This window comes from Mus pahari, chromosome 4 (genome assembly GCF_900095145.1).
Source record: "Mus pahari chromosome 4, PAHARI_EIJ_v1.1, whole genome shotgun sequence".
Classification (NCBI taxonomy): Eukaryota; Metazoa; Chordata; class Mammalia; order Rodentia; family Muridae; genus Mus; species Mus pahari.
In genome coordinates, this window is record NC_034593.1 from 140,139,822 (window position 1) to 140,159,325 (window position 19,504).

Below are 19,504 nucleotides of genomic sequence, written 5' to 3' on the forward strand. Positions count from 1 at the left end.
AAGAGGGATCCTTTGCCCACAACTCTGAAATAAGTTATGTGACAGATTTTAGTCTGATTAGTTATCAGCTGCTGAACTGACTTGTCCATCTTTCCAAGGGATATCTACATATTGATAGTAGCAGCACGATCACCAAAAAGTATCAAATAACCAAGTGCCCAAGGAAGGAAAGAACAAGGGACAAACTTGCAGTTGGCACGTGCCGCACCATCCCTGGAGGCGGAAAGAGAGCTCCACCATCTCAGCTCCAGCTGTCACTCATTGGCCTTTCCTTAGCCTCTGCAGAAAAGGGCAGGCTGGTGACAGGTGGGCCTTTTGTGATAAGGGCCTGTGCCCTGGAAATGGGAATCAGCTCAGTTGTAATTCACAAGCTCTACCAGATGGAAAATGACTTTATCTACCTAGAAAGATCTGGACTAGAAACGGAATTGAGTTCTCTGTCTCCTTTCTCGGTGCTGGAAGATTCGGGTCTTTCCTCTGACAGCTGCTTGATTGAGTGTGGAGAGAGAGAGGGTGGGAAGAGACAGAGAGACAGACAGACAGACAGACAAAGATATGGACATAGACAAAGGGATAGAGACAAGCATGTGTGGATGTTTCTTTATGTCTGTGTGTCCCTGTATTTCGTTTGGTTATATTATGGTAGAATAATAAATAAGGGAGTTTCCCAAGGATATGAAAAATTGGTTTCTTCTCTTGTACCTGGCCAGTCTGGTTAGACATGGACAGCTTCCAAAACTGACAACCTGAGAGTAATCTCTGAATACAGATGCAGGGGCTGCTGTGATGAACACCCAGCAAGGTGCACATGAGTTAGATGGGGAAGAGATTGGGAAAGAGAGCAGCATAACTCAACAGAAAATCGGCCTCTTCATGACCACGAGCATGCCTGAGTGGTCTTTGTGTACTAATGCAGGATTATCTTCCTTACCATCTTGTCTATGAATGATGGGCAGGGCCTATGACCAGGCAAAGGGATATCGTAAGGTTAACATGCACCGGCTTGACTCCGCCTATCATTTAACAAAAACACACAGTGATTTAATCTCAGCAGTAATTTAGTTCACAGCCCTGGGTGACAAGAATATCAGGGCAGACAGCCTGTACTCTGCAAAAGTCAGGTGCAGGGGGATTAGGGCCACCTGTTGAATTTAATCTTGGAATCAGCTAATGCTAATTCCACCATGTAGCTAAACATAAATACTACATCTTTATCAGTCCTGGGAACCTGGAGCTGTGGAGATGTGAACTGTTTCCTACACAGTACCTGTATCTGGAGTATCTCTAACTCTCCCCAGTCTCCGGGAGTCAACAGCAAATCTGACATCTGTTGGAATTCTGGTTCAGTGTGCAGGAGCCTATGGTCTTGTGGTCATTGTGCTCAGTGTATCTGTGATTTTCCTGAGGCCTGACGTGAGATCGAAGAGAAAAAAATTCAGTCCCGAGTGTCCTGTGGCAGAACAGGAGAGCTCTCCTTCCTGACTCTGTTCTGTGTTAGCCGAAGAAAAGGTTTTCTTTAGCAACATCCTAACAAATTACTTCAGTCACAGCCTTCTCACAGCCTTGCCTGATGGAGGCTGTGAAAGATCTGGAGCAAAACTAAATCCAAGAAGAGCTCCTAGGTGTTTGTACAGGACGTGCACCTCAGGTGGCCATGTGGGATGGGAGCCCCGCCCACTTGGCAGGCCAGAGCTGCAGGAGCAGTAAGGAGGCCTGTGGAAGCCCCTTTGAGCATGTCTGCATTAGCTCCTTGGGACAAAGGGACATGTCCCCTAGTGCCTGGGGTTTGTGCAAATCCCTTTGCTTGGTCTCAGTTTACAGCCTTGGAGTTGAACTTGTGAGGTGGATTCCCCCCTCTTCCTTCCTCCTCTCTTCCTTCTTTCCTCATTCCCCCTCTCTTCATTCCTTGCGTTTCTGTCTTCCTTCTGCCCTTTCTTTCCTCCCTTCATATATCCTTCCTTTCATCCTTCTTTCATTTCTTCCCTTTCCCTTCTTCTGCCTTTCCCCTCTTCTTCTTTCCTTCCTCCTTCTTTCCTTACTTCTTCCCGCCTCCTTTCCTTCCTCCCTCTTACCTTCTTTCCTTTCCTTCCCTTATTTCCTTCATCTCTGTTCTCCTCCCTTCCATCTTTCTTCACTCCCTTCTCCTTTCTGCTCTTTCTTTCTTTCCTCCCTCCCTTCCCTTCTTCATTCTTCACTTCCTCCCCCTCCTCTTTGTCTTCCTTCTGTCTCTTTTCCTGCTCCTCCCTCTCCTGCTTCTTTTGGACTTTGACAGAAGATACCTCTATGTAACTTAGACTGACTTCAAACTTGCCATTCCCCTGCCTCACACTCCAATTGTGTTGGGGTAGAAGATGTGAGCATACCACCTGGGAGATGTTTTCTAGGGATGAACTGGATTGATGTCAGTAATCATGGGCCAAGAAGACTCCCCCACCACGGCACTTGCAGCTTCCCTTTCCACGGCAGAGTACTTCCATCTACAGGCACCGTTACACACAGAAAGGCTGCTGTTTGTCCCGATCACACAACTCTCTGATACACTGAACTTGTCATCAGCACACCTGTTTACATAAGCATTTTTAAGAGATGACTCTTAAACTCAGTCCTTCTATTTGGGAACAATTGACCACTAGGCTATGGAAGGAACAAAGTATCTGGGATATCTTCTCATATCCACCAGAACTTGCAAGGCATTGACCTTTTGACATTTTTTATTCACAAATACTTCCAGATTTTGAGGTGGGTCCCCACTAAACCACGAGTGTGAAAATCCAGCACGGCACTCTGTTCATCTCATGCCAGTGACCCACACAGAACACCATCCCCATCCCCAGACAGACACCAGGACTCAACTTCCTCATGGCCACAGCCCTTATCAGCAGCTTGCACATGCAGACCCCACGCATTAATCAATCAACAACCAAGAGGGCAAACAGAAGCTGTGACTGTTAGGCCTGGCCTCTGGCCTCCACAGCCCACTCCACAGGGCTTCCTCCTCAGAGCGCCTCCTCCTGCCCACCTCTCCGAAGTCTCTCTAGTACAACTTCCACATTTTCAAAGAAATATCCCTTGCTTCTTCCGGAGACTGTGAGCCCCCTCCTGGGTGAGCCCTGCAGCGCTGTGTGTGCTAGTGCCCACGGCACACGTCTGTCTATCAGTGAACCTTGTTACATGTCTCAGGACATGCCCTGTTTTCCTCAGGCATTCAAGGATGGGAAAGCTGAGACCGTGCAATCCCTTTGGCATCTCCCATCTTTAGCATTCTATACAGCACAGGTGAGTCGAAATATTTTGATTGTCACTTAAAGTCTGACTTACTCATGTGTGACAAGAGCTATCATCTCACACAGAAGGAACATCTGCAAATACTGCTGTTGGTTCACATTCATAAAATGCAGTAAGATACAAAGTAAAAGAGCTGAGAGGTTTCAAGCCATCTTCTAGACAGGGAGGGAAAGTGTGTTTTAATAAAAACACTCTGGCAATTTCAAATAATCAGAGATGCATTTAAATTGTATTAAAACATCTTTGGAATCAGGAAACTTGATTAGGTTTTCCCAGAGGCTTCCTATGCCGAAACCAGAGATTTATTTATTAGTCTAAGGAAGGGAGGTTCAATTTAAATTAAAAAAAAAAAAAACAGCTTATTAATTATTAGCCAAGCCATGCAGTTGCTTCCTGGGAGGCAAAGGAAAACAGGCTTTTAAGCCAATGGGAGCTGAGTGTGTTTCCAGCCCTCCATGCCTGCCAGAGCTGGGCTCCCCAGGGACTGGGGCCTTTCAGCCCAGAGCAGTCCCCAGCAGAGATCACAGGAGAACCTGTGGAACCGAGGCTCTCTCTTCTCTCCTCTGGCAGTGTAGGAGGAACCTTGGGGCCAGTTCCTGCACCATTCTGGTTTCCTCCTACTCCGCACCTCCCCCCACCCCCCAACCCCGCGGGGCTTGGCTGGAAAATACTAGGCTCCAGAAACTGAACATCCATCTGCAGCTGCTACTACTGGGTGTCCGGATCCTAGACCAGGACCGTTGAGGTTCGGGATCCACTCACATCATTCCTATTCCCTGATAAACTTTGCATCCTTCTTGGAATATAAAGTCACAACTAGCATGCAACCCTTCCTGCCCTAACTGGTGTACCACCTTCCTGCTCCCCAAACTAACAGCTGCTCCCGCCGCCGCTCACTGCCCCAGGAAGGAGGAAGGGTCAGGGGTACAGAGTGCCTAGGCCGAGCGGCGGTGGGAAGAACGACGCACAAGCTGTCACCTTGTGGTCTGCTACACCGAGGTATCCTTCCAGCTGCCGGGGTCCTGCGGGGGCGGTTCTACGTGGCTGGGGACTGCTCTCCACAAGCTGCGTGCTGCCAGTCGCGGTTGCCTGCTGCTGCTGCTGCTGCTGCTGCTGCTGCTGCTGCTGCTGCTGCTGCTGCTGGGGCCGCTCCTTCTGGCTGCCGAGGCTGCTGTACACGAGCAACAAGCTGGTGCACATGGTAGTGAGCACTAAACACACTGCCAGACCATGGCGCTGCAGGCGGGCGGGCGAGAGAGAGAGCAGAAGACAGTGGCTGAGGGTGCACCAGGGAAGCTTGCGCTCCGTATTGGCACCAAGCACAAGTCCGGAGCATTCGCCCCAGCCTTCCCAGCAGCTAGAGAGCAGAGGTGACACGGTCTTGCGCACCCGTCAGGGATGCTCCTGCATCGCTGCTCACAGCCCGCGTCTCACAGTGGAGGGCAGGTGGCGCGCGGTGACCAGTGCAAGGGTGAGCGCGTCCGCCCAGGGTACTTTGGGAAGGAGGATCTAGTCTCCACCTAAGCTGCTGGGATTCCAGCCCTCCGAACACCCTCTCTTCTGCCCCCCCCCCGAGGCTTCCTGCAGAGATCCCCGCTAAGTTTGAAATCCGACAAGAAAACCAAGAAAGTCAATGATGGTGCTTCCTCCCCGCCCCTCTGAGTTTGTGCCCAGCGGTCACAGTGGGACACCCTCCATCCCTGAAGAGGTCAGCCTGCTCCTCTGCTCTCCAATCGCCCCTTGGATCACTCGCTAAAGATCTAGGAGCCCATGCATCCCTAGTGCCCATCCCGGGTTCCAAGCAAGGTAGAAAGTTGTCACCAATGACAGGTGACCTCTTGGCACAGGGATAGGTACCCCGAGAGGCTTCCCCAATGGTCCAGGAGACCCAGAATCCCAGGGGTCTTTGCCTCTGCTTGGCGGAGTTGGAACAACAGACTCACCATCAGGGTCTTCATTTTGGGCTCCTCTTTTGTGCGGAATTCTCAGGCAAGCGCGTCCGGAGCCACTTTTTCTTGGAGGTTGTCCATGGTAGGTGATGGGGCGGAGGCTGCTCAGATGCTCACCTGGCAGTGACAGGGGCTGAGAGGGAGCAGGAGCCGCGGGACCGGGAAGCGCTGCTGTTGCAGAGATTAGAGGAGAATTAAAACTGAGCCGGACCCTCCGAGTCTCAGCGATCCACACACTGCCGCCTGCCGCCGCCTGCTGGGTCCTAGAGTCCTCTGCAGTCCCCCTCCCAACCCCCAAACCATCTTTTCAGTGAAGTGGGATTTCTGGGGCAAGACAGTTACTGTAAAGGTGCACCCATTCCTTAGGTTGAAGATTTATTATCTTTTAATGGGGCTATCAAATTAAAAGGACGCAGAACCCAGTTTGATCCTGAACACCATAGCCATTTGAAAATTTACTAAATTTTCAGGTTTGTGATTTTAATAAAAAAGCAAGTTAACCTCCCAAATGTCAATAGATCTATTTAAATTTGCATTTGTGTTTACAGCCTGGCAAATGCTATCATGGGATTGCTTTGCTTAAAAATTACGTCGCTGTAACAATTTCTAGTTGTTTTCAAATGTCCTTTCCCTCCCTAATTTTGCTTTGACAAATCATTAGTCTCCTGCTTCCTTTGGACCGTACCCTTTCATGCAAATGACTTCATTCATCATTTGCTTCCACGAACACAATTTATATTTCTACTCAACCTTCGAAGTCCCTGGTGCTCATTTAAATGATTTTAAAGTTTTTGAAACACTTGGTGCATCCTATTCATGTGATTAACCAGGAACTGTAGAGTCTTCCTAATGTCAGTGAAGAAATATTAGCTGTTGAAGATAAAAAATGATCTTGCATCCTAAGAACCTGAAGGCTGTGATTCGTCCCTCCTGCTGTCTGGTGCACTGATGGCGTCTACTTTCACAAAATGGACCTGGATTCAAGTTAAAAGCTGGATCATTGTTCAGTGCTGAGGAGTTCAGATCAGTAGCCTGTTCTAAGTATGCTCTCGTCCCTACATCGAATCAGAGCAAGCATTTGTTAAACCTCTAATTTAGCTGAAAACATATTTCAGCCATGTGACATTATTCAGTGAACATAGTAGTCTTAATGTCTCTCTTAACAGTGTACCTGTAGCTGTGTGTGGTTGAAGATCACATTAAGAATGATCAGCAGGCTACCTGAACCATGGTCAGGCACAGTGAGAGCCATTGCAACTCCCCCTTTAATCTTCTCTAATCTACCACTGGATGGATGGCACAATGGGGACTATTTTTAACTTATGAGGCCCACATCCAAACTCTATTAACAAAGTTAAAATTATTGGTTCAGTAATGAACATCCAGGAGACAGAAGCACACACCATGGAGCCTTTCGAGGAAAACACAAAAATTGGAAGTGCTATCCGATACTGCCAGCAGTGCAGTTAGCTATTTATTCAATGTGTGCTGTGGGCATGAATAGTGCCCGTTGTCTGGACAGGCAAGGCAGCAGGCAGAGGAGAATCTTATCGGGTCTTGGCAATCCTTTATTGTATGGCTGCACTTGACACTCAAATTAATGAAACAAAGGACCAACTTGATGAATCATTGCAAGCAGATTATCTGTGTTTCTCCAACACGGCTTTCGAGATGCAGCCAGACGAAGCCCCTGCCTTCCTCAGATTGTTCTCCTCCGTCTAGCAAGCTGCCCAGCGACCGATAAAACACTCCTCATATATTCTGCGCTGCCAAAGAGAGACATCGTATTTATGACTTAAGCTCATGGCGGCACGTTGGACATCTGTTACACGGTGTGTCTGACCAGACTCATTAAGCTTATGATTTTTCCCTCCTCCTGGGATGGCAGTTAGCTGGTCACAAAATTACTTTCAAAATGAGCACATTTAAATTTTTAGTTCTGAGCTTGATTGAAAGAACTTTAAGGTACCTGGCTTTCTGATATTTGATTAGGATGGTAAGACTCTTGGAGGGATTCTGGCCTGGGAGTCAAAAGGACAAGGTAGGACCAGAGAAGGGTGGGGGAGATAAGGAATGGGGGTCATTTCAACTTGACAATTATGTGGTAGTCGCCTGTCACTTGATAGTTCTGTTTAGGTAACTTGGTGGTGGGAGAGAGAACTAAGCATAAAAGTTTTCCTCGAAGGACTCAGAACTCTCTCTCTGTCTCTCTCTTTGTCTCTCTGTCTCTCTCTTTGTCTCTCTGTATCTCTGTCTGTATCTCTGTCTCTGTCTCTGTCTCTGTCTCTCTCTCTCTCTCTCTCTCTCTCTCTTTATCTGGGTGTGTGTATAATGAACTTAATGAACAGACAATGGAGGAGTTCTATAGATTCAATATATGTTAACAAGTATCTACTTTGCTCTTTACCGTGTGCCAGGTACTGGGGTCTGGGTTTGCTGTACCGAGGGAAGAGCAGTCAATATTCAGGTGTGAACTTGTAGGTGCAGAAGAGGGAGTGTTCAATGTACAGGTTTATTTCTTAGCTTTGCCTCCGGCTTCACTAGGGATCTGAGGGGTGTGCTTCCCATGGCAACCCTTGGGTTGCACGGACAATGGATCTCTGTGTCCGAGGTTAGCCTAGTCTGCATGTCAAGTCAAGACTACACAGTGAGACCCTATCTTAAAAAAACACAAATCCAAGAGGTTTGAGATTTCAAGGGTAACCATCTGCATCTACGTACCTTTATGCAAACCTTTCAGTTACTGATCTGAATAGCCAGAGTGAACGTAAAATAGGCAAATTCATAAGTATTTCATGGGCTTTGGGGAGAGAAGACAGGTAGACAAGTCAGCAAAGATTTCTGGTTTGGGTAGCTTGTACAGTTCAGTCCAGAGTGGACAAGTCACAATTTGCCTCTCAAACCCAGGTAGCTGAGACAAATTTCTCACCATTTAAAACATTGCCACATTTCTGCCTTTCCTGCTATCACATCCAATCAAAGTGGTTCCTATTTCTGAAAGAAGAGAATGGAAAAGAAATTGAGTGTTGCAAAATGTAGTTTCTGTGATAAAAATAAGCTGAGAATTGTTAAAACAAGGCACGTCCTAGGTGACGGGGAATCTGAAATTTGGAGGGAATGTTAGCTTTGCACAGGGCCTCAAAGAGCACAGAGCTACTCTAGGAGAAAGAAAGACACACTGCAGTCTGCCCACAAGCTCTACTGTGGTTCCTCCGAAAAAGGTCCTTTCATTGTGTGTGCGCACACACATGTATGTTCATATGTGGGGGTGTATGTGTTTCTATGTTCATATATGTGTATGAGTGTGTATGTGTGTGTGTGCACACGCTTATATGCTCATATGTGGGTATGAGTGTGTGCCTGTATGTTCATATGTGGCTATGAGTGTGAGTGTATATTCATATGTGGGTGTGAGTGTGTGTTCACATGTGTGTGTATGTATGTGTACGTGTATGTTCATATGTGTGAGTGTATGTGTGAACATATGTTCATATGTGTGTGTTAGTGTGAGTGTACATTCATATGTGGGTGTGAGTGTGTGCGTGGCACACGTATAGAGATCAGAAGACAACCTTGAATGTTGATTCTCTGACTCACTTTTTCTTTGAGACACTGTTTTTCACTGGCCTGGAATTTTGCCTTGCAGGCCAGGCTTGTTGGTCCTGGAAGCGTCTAGGAATCCAACTGTCTTTATCTCCAATCTTGCTGTCACTGGGGTTACAGGTATACCTTGTCCTGGGAATCTAAACTCAGACCCTTACACTTGACAGGCAAAGTGTTCGCTAACTGAGCCATCTCCCCTAGCCCATCATACATTTCTAAGATAGATGAAAGGCACAAGTTAGTGTAACAGAAGTTAGTTGGAGTTATGGCTGCCTTTTACGTTATAGTCTCAGAGAAAAAGAAGAAATTTCTGAAAGGTGCAAGAAAAGTAAAGTGTTTAATGATGGTAGAAAGTCCTGGAACAAGTCTGCCCTGTAGTCATCTGTGCTGTAAAGGTTACTTAACTGTCTTCACTTCATAGGCAACACCCATGGGCCTGCATGGTAGAAGTGAATTCTTAGAGCAGGGCCATCAGAGCTCAGATTGCAGCTCCTACATCTTACAAACTCTCAGAACATGGAATCTCACTCAGCTGTACTTAACTGTATGTGCATATGTATGTATGTGTGATGTGTTTGTGTATGAGGGTGTGTGTGTGTGTGTGTGTGTGTGTGTGTGTGTGTGTGCTTGTGGGGACTCACATGCTACAGCACACATGTGCAGGTCAGAGGACAACAGTGGGTGTTGACCCCCCACTTTTCCTCTTGTTTGAGGCAGGGTACCTTGTTTACCACTGCCTGACTGACTTGAGAGCAACCCAGGATCCTCCAGTCTCCACCTTCCATCTGGTTGGAGGCACATGGGGATTACAGACACACCTGGCTTGCACACCAGCTCTACAGAGCTCAAGCGGGCCCTCGAATGTACACAGCAAACACTTCCCCCTTAACTAAGTCAACAGCCCCAGTGCAATGGATTCAAAAAGGAAAGACAGCTGGAACAACACGGCTGGGGCTTGAAGCTGGTGTGAGTATGGCAGAGAAGGGGAGTGTGGATTTAGATGTCGTCTGTATGAGACATTGAGGCACACACAGTTCAGGTGTTCTGTTGGCCGAGAGACAAGAGTTGAGCCATGAATGTGGAGGAATGTGATCATCTGGGAACAAGCCAACACAAAGGAGAATCCCAGACCTGAGCTCTGAAAGCTTCAGATTTCATGTGGCAAGAAAAGGACTTTTGAATATCAACCACAATAATGTCATTTAGGTGGCTGATTATTTCTGATTTGGCTGGATTCTCCATGATAAGAGAGTTAATCATTTATGTTCACAAAATACTTTTCAAATTCTATTATCATACCAAATGTATTTAATCATGTTTATTTCTGTAGTTATCACTGAACCTCCCTTTCAAACTATATTTTTATAAGAACTGGGACAATGATTCATTGCTCTCATATCTACCAAGCCTACCACAAAGCTGAGAATGGTAATATTAATCACTGATGTCCACCATCTCTTACTTTGTAGCTTTGCATATATTAAATCACGTAGACTTCTATTAGTTACTTTCTAATGTCTATGATCAAAATACCTGATAAGAAATAAGTTAAGAAGGGGAAGGTTTATTTCGGCTTACAGTTTAGAGGGATACAGTCCATCACTGCAGGGAAGCTAACAGGAAGCTCTTAGCCTTGCAGCCACAGTGAGGATGTATACAGATGAACACTCTGGCCAGCCCCCTCTCTGCCTCCTACTCAGCCTAGGATTCCAGAGCCATGGATTAGCCCCTCCCACCTGAGGGATTACTCTTCTCTCTTCAGTAAATTTTTCTGAAAATGCCTTGTGGACGCTCCCAAAGGTGTGGTCCCATGATGCATTAGTTTCTCTTTTCATTCCCGTGACCAAACACTCAACAAAAAGCAGTCTAAGGAAGGAAGTGTTTATTCTTGTCACAGTTCCAGGAGGATACAGTCTCCCGAGGCTGGGGAGGCTAAGCTTTAGGAGCCGGAGCATGGCTGTTACTGTCATAGTCGTGGGATCTAGAAGCAGAGAGGGAACAGGAAGTCGGGCCCCAAGGCCAACCCTAGTGACCCACTTCCTCTAGTGAGGCTCCACCTACTGAAGGTTCATTGCCTTCCCCAAAGGAGTCAGGAGTTGAGGATCCAGTATTTAAATAAATGAGTGAGCCTATGGGGGACATCTCACATGTCATTACAGCAGGCGGTAATTGGTGGTTGGTTCTAAAGGTTGATAGTGAAGATTAACCATCATTTGATCTAGAAACAGCCACTTGAAAGAAGTATTTTAACTCTATGTTGCAAATGAATGAACCAAGTTAGATTCAATGCTCTATTGCCAGACAGCAAGTGGCTATGTTTAGCTTTATAGGTAGTTGTTTCAAAAAGCATTTGTTAAAAAACAAGTGAATAGGGATTTTATTTATAACATTTCCATATTCAGGCTCTCGAACTGACCTCCAACTTGATGATTTGGGAGAAATCATTCGATATGTAATCAGTAGATGGCATAACGAAAGGCAACACTCATTTTATCATGGACCTATTGCTGGTTTTACCTTTCATAGCTGTACACGCTGGGGTGATGAATCCGTGGCTCTAGTGCTCAGCTTGCACGTGTGAGGAGCAGAGCTCAGAATCCCAACTGGAAGGGAGGCAGGCACAGGGATTCCCCGGAGTAGGTTGGCTAGCCAAGCTAGCTCAAATGGTGAGCTTCAGGCCCTGTGAGGAACTCTGCTGCAATGGATCAGGGGAGACTGACGGCGCAGAAGGGCACGTGCAACCTCAGGTCTTTATACACAAACTCTCACATGTGCACATGCTCCTCCACACACATGCACATACCACATCCACATATGCATGAAAGAGATGTGCATAGGAGATGTGTAAACATTTGCTGTACTGTTTGGTGAGTATGGACAGAATAGTTGTCAAAGTACAGATTGTGTCCATGGCCTTAGAGATCATCACCTTGCTTCCCAGCAACTATATTGCCCACTATGCCACAAACAAGAGATTCCCATTTTTATTTTTCTAAACCTAGATTAACCTCTCCTGCTCTATTGCAATATAGATGATGTCATCGCCTACCTACATTTTTGCCTGATTTCTTCCATGTAGTGTCATATTTCATGGTCTATTTGTGTTGAATATTCTCTGTTCCTGGCATTATTATGTTAATACAGCACAGTTTTTAAAGCCATTCTCTTGTTAATGTGTCTTTGGACTGTTGCCTGTTTGTTATGAATAAAGCTATTAGGAATATTCTCACATAGGTCCTTTTGTGGGTCTGTGTTTGCATTTTTCTTATGTGACTCTTGAGAAGTGCAGTTCTCGGGCCACAGGATAGATGCATGGTTAATCTAGAAGACACTGAGGAGTTGTTCAAAGGCATCTCACCCCTTTGAACAATGAATCAGTGTTTGAGTTGTTGCATATTCTTGTCAGCTCTTAGTGTGGCCAGGCTTTTTAATGTCTTTTGAGAAGATGTAAAAAAGAAAATCTTTCCCTCATACCCAAGATCCTTCTTGACAGTGTGGCCACATACTCTTTTCAGCATAAGAACGTATTGGATGGGGGAGGGGGAGAGTTGTTCTTGGCATGAGCAGTGTTTCTAGTCACCATCTGGGTCTGGGGAAGCCATTAACCTCCTGGTCCTTCACATCCCAGCCTGGACCCTCACCCACTGCCCCTTTCATGACTTGTAGGCAGAGGCAAGGACTCTCTTTTAATGATTCTGCTTTTGGGTTTTTTCTTCTTTTGAGACAAAAATCTCCCTATGTAGTCCAGGCTGGCCTTGCCCCTTTGCCTAGCCTCCTAAGAGCTAGGGTTACCAGACTGTACTACTGTGCTTGGCTGTAAGGCTCCTCTTGACTACTTGGAATTACACAGACCAGGAATAATCTAGTCTCTGACACTTCGCTGTCATGTGGCTAAGAGAAGCCATTGATAAGTATTCTCGATTTTCTCATTTGTAGCAGGTGGATAGTCAAACTGTTCTACAGAGTGGCTGCATAGTCAAAATACACTAATTATGTAAAGTGTCCATCACTCTTCCGGGTGCACAGATGGATCAATCTACAGGCACATTTTTCACAGGGGACTGGCTGTGTGGTAGAAAGGGAGGCATGGCTATTCTTCAGATGTTTATTGAGCTTGTAATAAAAATAATAGTTAATACTTATCTCTGGCTGCTGCCGGGCTGTGTGCTCATGGCAGACAGCAGCTTATTTAATCCTCACAACGACCCTCTGAGTTAAGTGAGAGCCACATCTCCATTTTATCAACAAGGAGATTGAGATGGAGAGCCATGAGGTCATTTGTCCAAAATCATGTGACTAGAAAGTGACAAGCCAAGGTTTGACCAGGTCATTTTGACAGATGAGCCCTCCCATAACATCAATTCACTATTTTCCAAATACTCTGCCTCAGTAGAGCCCCCTGGAGATGCATAGAGGAGTTAGAGGGCTCTTACTACTGAGGTCTGCCACCCAGCATACATAAGGTAAGGCTGAGTAAAACCGAAGATGTAGAAAGGTACCCCAATCTTCCTCAAGACTCCCCACGCTCTGCTTGATGTTTGGCTGTGGTTCTCTGCATCTGCCTCCATCTGCTGTCTGATGAAGCCTCCCAGGGGACAGTTATGCTAGGTTCCTGTCTGCAAGACCAGCAGAGTGTCACTAATAGTGTCAGGGGTTGTCTTTCTCACATGGATGGGTCTCAACTTGGGGCAGTCATTGGTTTCCTCCGTCTCTGCTCCATCTTTATTCCTGCATATCTTGTAGGCAGGACAAATTTTGGGATGAAGGTTTTCTGGGTGGATTGATGTCACCTTCCATCCTCTGGAAGTCCTGCCTGGTTACAGGAGGGAGCCACTTCAGTCTCTATATCCCCCTCTGATAGGGATCTCAGCTAGGGTCATCCCCATAGATTCCCTGAATCCTTCCCTCTCCCAGACCTCTGACTAGTCACCAGAAATGCCTCCCACTAATCTCCATTCTTACTCCCAGTATTCTCCTGCCTACCCCCACAGAACCCTATTCCTATTCCTCTCCTTACCCCCTCTCCCACCCAGTTCCCTCTCTCCATCCATCTCCGATGACTATTTAGTTTCTGAATGAGATTCTTGAATCCTCCCTTGGGACCTCCTTATTACCTAGTTTCTTGGGCTCTGTAGATTGTTGCATGGTTATCTTGCACTTTATAGCCAATGTCCACTTATAAGTGAGTGCATACCATGTGTGTCTTTCTGGTTCTGGGTTACCTCACTCAGAATGATTGTCTCAAGTTCCATCCATTTGCCTGCAAAATTCATGGTGTCCTTGTTTTTAGTGACTGAATAGTATTCCATTGTGTAAATGTACCACATTTCATTGTCCATTCTTCAGTTGAGGAGTATTTAGGTTGTTTCCACTTTCTGGCTATTATGAATAAAGCTGCTGTGAATATAGTTAAGCAAGTGTGCTTGTGGTATAAGGGGGGCATCTTTTGGGTATATGCCCAGGAGTTGTATAGTTGGGTCTTGAGATAGAACTATTCCCAATATTCTGAGAAACCACTAAATTGATTTATACAGTGATTGTACAAGTTTGCACTCCCACCAGCAGTGGAGGAATGTCCCCTTGCTCCACACCCTTGTCAGCCTGTGCTGTCTCTTGAGTTTTTAATCACAGCCATTCTCGCAGGTGTGAAATGGAATTTCAGGTTTGTTTTGATTTGGATTTCCCTGAAGACTAAGGATATTGACAATTTCTTTAAGTGTTTCTTGGTCTTTTGAGATTCCTCTGTTGAGAATTCCCTGTTTAGCTCTGTACCCCATTTTTAAATTGTGTTATTTGGTTTGTGGATGTCTAATTTCTTGAGTACTTTATATATTTTGGATATTAGCCCTCTGTTAGATGTAGGTTGGTGGCAATCCTTTCCCAGCCTGTAGACAGCCATGCAGTCCTATTGACAGTGCCCTTTGCCTTACAGAAGCTTTCCAGTTTCATGAGGTCCCATTTATCAGTTGTTAATCTTAGAGTCAGAGCTGCTGATGTTCTGTTAGGAAGTCGTCTCCTGTACCAGTGCATTCAAGTCTATTCCCCACCTTCTCTTCTATTAAGTTTAGGGCATTAGGGTTTATGATGAGGTCTTTGGTCCACTTGGACTTGAGTTTTGTGTAGGGTGATAAATATGGATCTATTTGCATTCTTCTATACTCAGACATCCAGTTAGACCAGCACCATTTGCTGCAAGTCAGAGGGGTCAAGAACACTACAAGAAGGCCTACCTACAGTTTCAACTAACCTAGGCCCATAGGAGCTCACAGAGCTTGGGCTACCAAGCAGGGAACATGCAGGAGCGGCACATAGACCCCCTTCACAGTTGTTGCAAATGTGCAGCTCAGTCTTCATGTGGGTCCCCTAACAACTGGACAGCAGGAGCTGTCTCAGTGTCCATTGCCTGCCATTGGAGCCCCTTCCTTCCACCTGGATTCCCTGGTTGGCCCTTAGTGAATGAGGATGTGCCTAGTCCTGCTGCGACAGATGTCTCAGGGTGTGGTGGTACTCAAAGGGGCTCTCCTCTGAGGAGAAGGGGAGGAGGCAATGGGAAGGATTTGTAAGGGTGGGACTGTGGGATGAGGAGGGAGGGGGTGCCGGAATCAGGATGTAGAGAGAAAAATAATAAATTATTGGGGAAAATCGATGTGACAAGTCACACAGGCAGACACATAGGCATGGGGGAGAGCTCAGACGGATCTGCAGAAGGAAATGCTTGGCTGGCTCTCAGGGATTTCCAGAAGCAGAAGAAAACACTGCCAGTGTTTCCAGGCAGAAGAGGGGCAAAAACAAGAGCAAGGAAAGTGGAAGCTCATCCTCCGGCCTGTGAGCACACAGCCGGGGTGCCGTGGGTGTCACCTCCAAGAGGGTCTGTGCAGTCCTGCAGCCTGTGTTTTCTCTTGGGATCACACTGAAGTGGTACCTGAGGTTCTATTCTGATTTTTATAACATCCCTGAAAATGACCTGCAAGTAGCTTGCTTTATACAAATCAGAATATTGTAAGAATTTTCCAGTATTTCTCTATCTCTATAACATATATATGATATATAATATACTTATATATTATATTCTCATATATTTTGTTCTATATAATAATACTGTTTTATATATATATATATATATATATATATATATATATATATATATATATATATATATAAAATATATATATAGTAGATGTCACCCCAGTGTTGGGAGAAGAGGCAGAGATCCAAGAGACCCAAGGAGCACAGTGGCTTTTTGGCCACCAGGTTAGCAAAACAGAAAATAAAGCAATACAAGACCTCTAAGTTCAGCCTGGTCTTGAACTTCTGTGTATCTGAGGATAAGCAGGACCTCTGGAGTCTTCTGCCTTACCTCTGCTGGGATGCAGACATGTGCCAGCATGCCTGGCTTTGTCTAGAAATTAAAGGACCAACCCTGAAGTGTTGTGTGGCAGCTGCGTGAGTCCCTGTGCTCTGACTGAATCAGACCATCATAGGTGTGACTGCTTGCGGAATGGAGACTTCGTTGTGGTTTTGATATAGCCTATAACTTAAGAGAAGCAGCTTCAAGGGGGAATCCTATTAGCGCTCTCAACATTTCTGCAATGCAAGAGGCATGATTGATATATATGCATCTTTCTGCTCATCTTCCCACACTAATTCATATCGGTTGCATACATATTACTTTAGCTTAGAAATGCTGCATATTCTATTTTACATAAATGATTTTATTTAAACAGTAGTTCAATGATAAAATTTAAAAGTTAGAATATTTTTGTGTGTGCATGTGCGTGCATGCGTGGATATGTGCACACAGTTTACCCACTGAGCCATCTCCCCAACTCCCAGGATCAGAATTTTCTAAATCATTTTTCAAATCTCCCCCTTCTTTTATATCTGGAGCATCCAATTCCTTGCTTCCATGGAAACTATATCTGTGGTACTATCCCATCGTTGCAAACATGTACAAAATAGGACCCTGAAGAAGCCACCAAAGCTTTGTTCAACCCATGTGTGTGAGCTCAGCAGAGGAGGTGGGCATGCTGCTTCCCTTCCAGGGGGATTTCAAAGATACAAACGAGATAATGAGACCCTAAACTGCAAGCAGAATTTCCGACATGTTTAGTTGTGTGAGGCAAGATTTATTACTATAGCCAAATACTCAAGGCAGGGTGTCTTTACAAAATAAAGAGGTATATTTAACTCAGTTTTGAGGATTCAGGGCAAGGCTTGGCTGGGCTTGCTAAGAACGTGTGGTAGGAGACAGAGGATATCAGGCAAGAGGAAGAGATTTCCTCTCTAAAGAGGAATCTTGAGAGAGATTCAGGGGTCAGGCGCCATGTTAATTACAACTTGCTCTTGGAAGAGAAAATTCACGGCATTCTTTTTTAAGGACAGTGATATCTCAATACTTCCATTTAAAATTGACTTGTATGTGTGTGTGTGTGTGTGTGTGTGTGATGTTCATGTAGCACATACAGATTTCACATGAGGCATTGGATCACCCAGAACTGGAATTGCAGGTGACTGTGAGCTGCCTGTAGGGGCTGGGATTTGAACCTGGGTCCCCTGCAATATGCTCTTAACCGCTACAATAGTAGCAGATGCTCTTAACCACTCAACCACCTCTCCAGCCCTTCAATTTCTACTCTGTAAAGGGCCACACCATCTCCAATACACCATGTTGGAAAACAAGTATTCGATACAGTGACCTTCAAGAGAAACTCAACCTACATCACAGGCAAAGCATCCTTCATCCTGCAGCTCTTCCTGTTGGATGCTTCCATGAGCTTCTTCGTACATACAAGGAAACTGAGGCACAGACTGACATAGTGATTTGCCCAAGCACATATAATTTATGTGGCATAATTAATTTATCAATGTTTACCTTGGCACATAGTAAGCTTTTATACAAAGCCTTTGCAGTTATGTTTGTCACTATAAAATAGCTCTCCCTGAGGCTCACTGCTCAGATTAAAGTCAGAGACAATCCTGTTGATGGATGAAGAAGCTCGGATCTCTTCTCCCTCCCCAAGGAAGACACTGAGCCGGAGCCCTGGGAACCAAACACAGCTTAGAACCCTGTCCTCCCGAAGGCAGATGATGGAGAAAGCAAACTCATGCCCTCAGATCCCTGTACAGCACTCTGCTTGCAGGGTCTCACGTGACTTATTGGCTACTTGGGAAGGACCTCTCCTGACCTCCCCCACCCAATAAACCAATAAACAGTGCATCTCCCACTGACCCACGAGACCAAGGCCATGATAGCTCATTTTGTTGGGCTCATTTTTATGAGATACTGTCATGGGTCCATCATCGGTACAGCTGGACGTTTATACTTACATGCCAAAATAAAGAGTTTCAAATTGTTGATTCATTTGTTCATTCGCTAAACAAACACTGTTAGACAACAAAGAATGAACAAGACATCGTGCTAGGATGGGCTGAAGACACCAGTCAGGGACCTAGTCACCCATACTAATGTCTCCTCCTTCTCTGTCATGTCATGGGACACCTACAGGTGACCAGTCCCACTGTGTGCAGCACAGATGACCATCTCCCGCAGGCACTGCTGCCCTCACCCAGGCCAACTTCTGTTGTGCATTTGCAATCTGCAGAGAAGGCTGGGGTCTCTTCTAGCAGAGGGTCTCTGAGGGGACCAGGCTGCTGCAGCAGTTCTTGATAACTTGCTAAGTCAGGAGGCTTAACACAGTAGGTCAGTTGCCACCTGGCACAGCCCCAGAGCACAGCAGGCCCCCAACCCCCTGTGATCTCACTCTCCCAGAAGGGTAGGGTGGCTAAAATAAATACCACAGGTGACTCACCATGGTTCCACCCCAAAGGCTCAGATCTATGGAGGCCGTTTCTTCCCTTTTGTAAGTTATCAAATAGAATTTATGAACCTTCCAATTCATGGGGTGGGAAGGAAGCCTGTAAGATGGAGGCAATAAAACTCCATTCCCATAACTTTGCTCAAACTTCTTTCAGCCAAATTTTTGTAACCTAACAATGTTTTGTAGTTGTAAAAGTTATTTCCACAGAGGGCATTTGGTACTGTGGTTGTTGCTGTTCCACACTGTGACTAGACAGACACATTACAGAGCAAAAGGTTTAGGCTGCGTGTATAAACATGGAACCTGGGTGCACACGCGTGTAAGTGAAAAGGCCAAGGCCAAGGAGTGATTCATCACTTATGTTGTCCTAAGTGTCCAGGGAGGTTCTGCTGTGTGACGGCAGCACGCCCTGCACGGGTAGCACCAAGGCTCGGGTTTCTCGGATGACGATGGGCAGAAACGGCTGAGGGCCGTGGCACAGCGTGTGGAAGCCTCACTAACAGCAACGTTTGTGCTGCAGCCACAACACGAGACAGGAGCAACCAATCCACACTTGAAAGTACAGGTTCGAGACTGAGGCATGAAGAAGCCAAAGGACTGGACCATGGGCATTCAGAGATTGCTTGCTGTGCTTAGAAACCCTAAGAAACAGGTACACACAGTGCCACGGGTGACATTGAGAAAGATGAGGGTAGTTCTGGGGGACATTACAGGGTGCATTACAGGCCAAGCCTTTATTTCCTGTGATTGGGTTGAGAGGATGAGGTTTGGCTAGTTACAGTCCTTAACACAGGCGGTGGGCATGTGCCCCTAGGTGTCTGGCACCACGTCTTGTCGTCATTAGGACAA

The 19,504-nt window shown here is 45.9% G+C and overlaps 1 protein-coding gene across 1 annotated transcript in view; it reads right to left on the reverse strand.

Moving 5' to 3' along the window:
- Positions 1–5,472, reverse strand: part of St6galnac5 (ST6 N-acetylgalactosaminide alpha-2,6-sialyltransferase 5) — a 167,783-nt gene extending 162,311 nt beyond the window's left edge. Inside the window, exons 1-2 of the mRNA XM_021196379.1 lie at positions 5,229–5,472; positions 4,264–4,521 (exon numbers count right to left, since the gene is read on the reverse strand). Coding sequence (XP_021052038.1) covers positions 4,264–4,521; positions 5,229–5,243 — 273 coding nt within the window. The 5' untranslated portion in view covers positions 5,244–5,472. The remainder of the gene's footprint in view (positions 1–4,263; positions 4,522–5,228) is intronic.
- Positions 5,473–19,504: the final 14,032 nt, after the last annotated feature.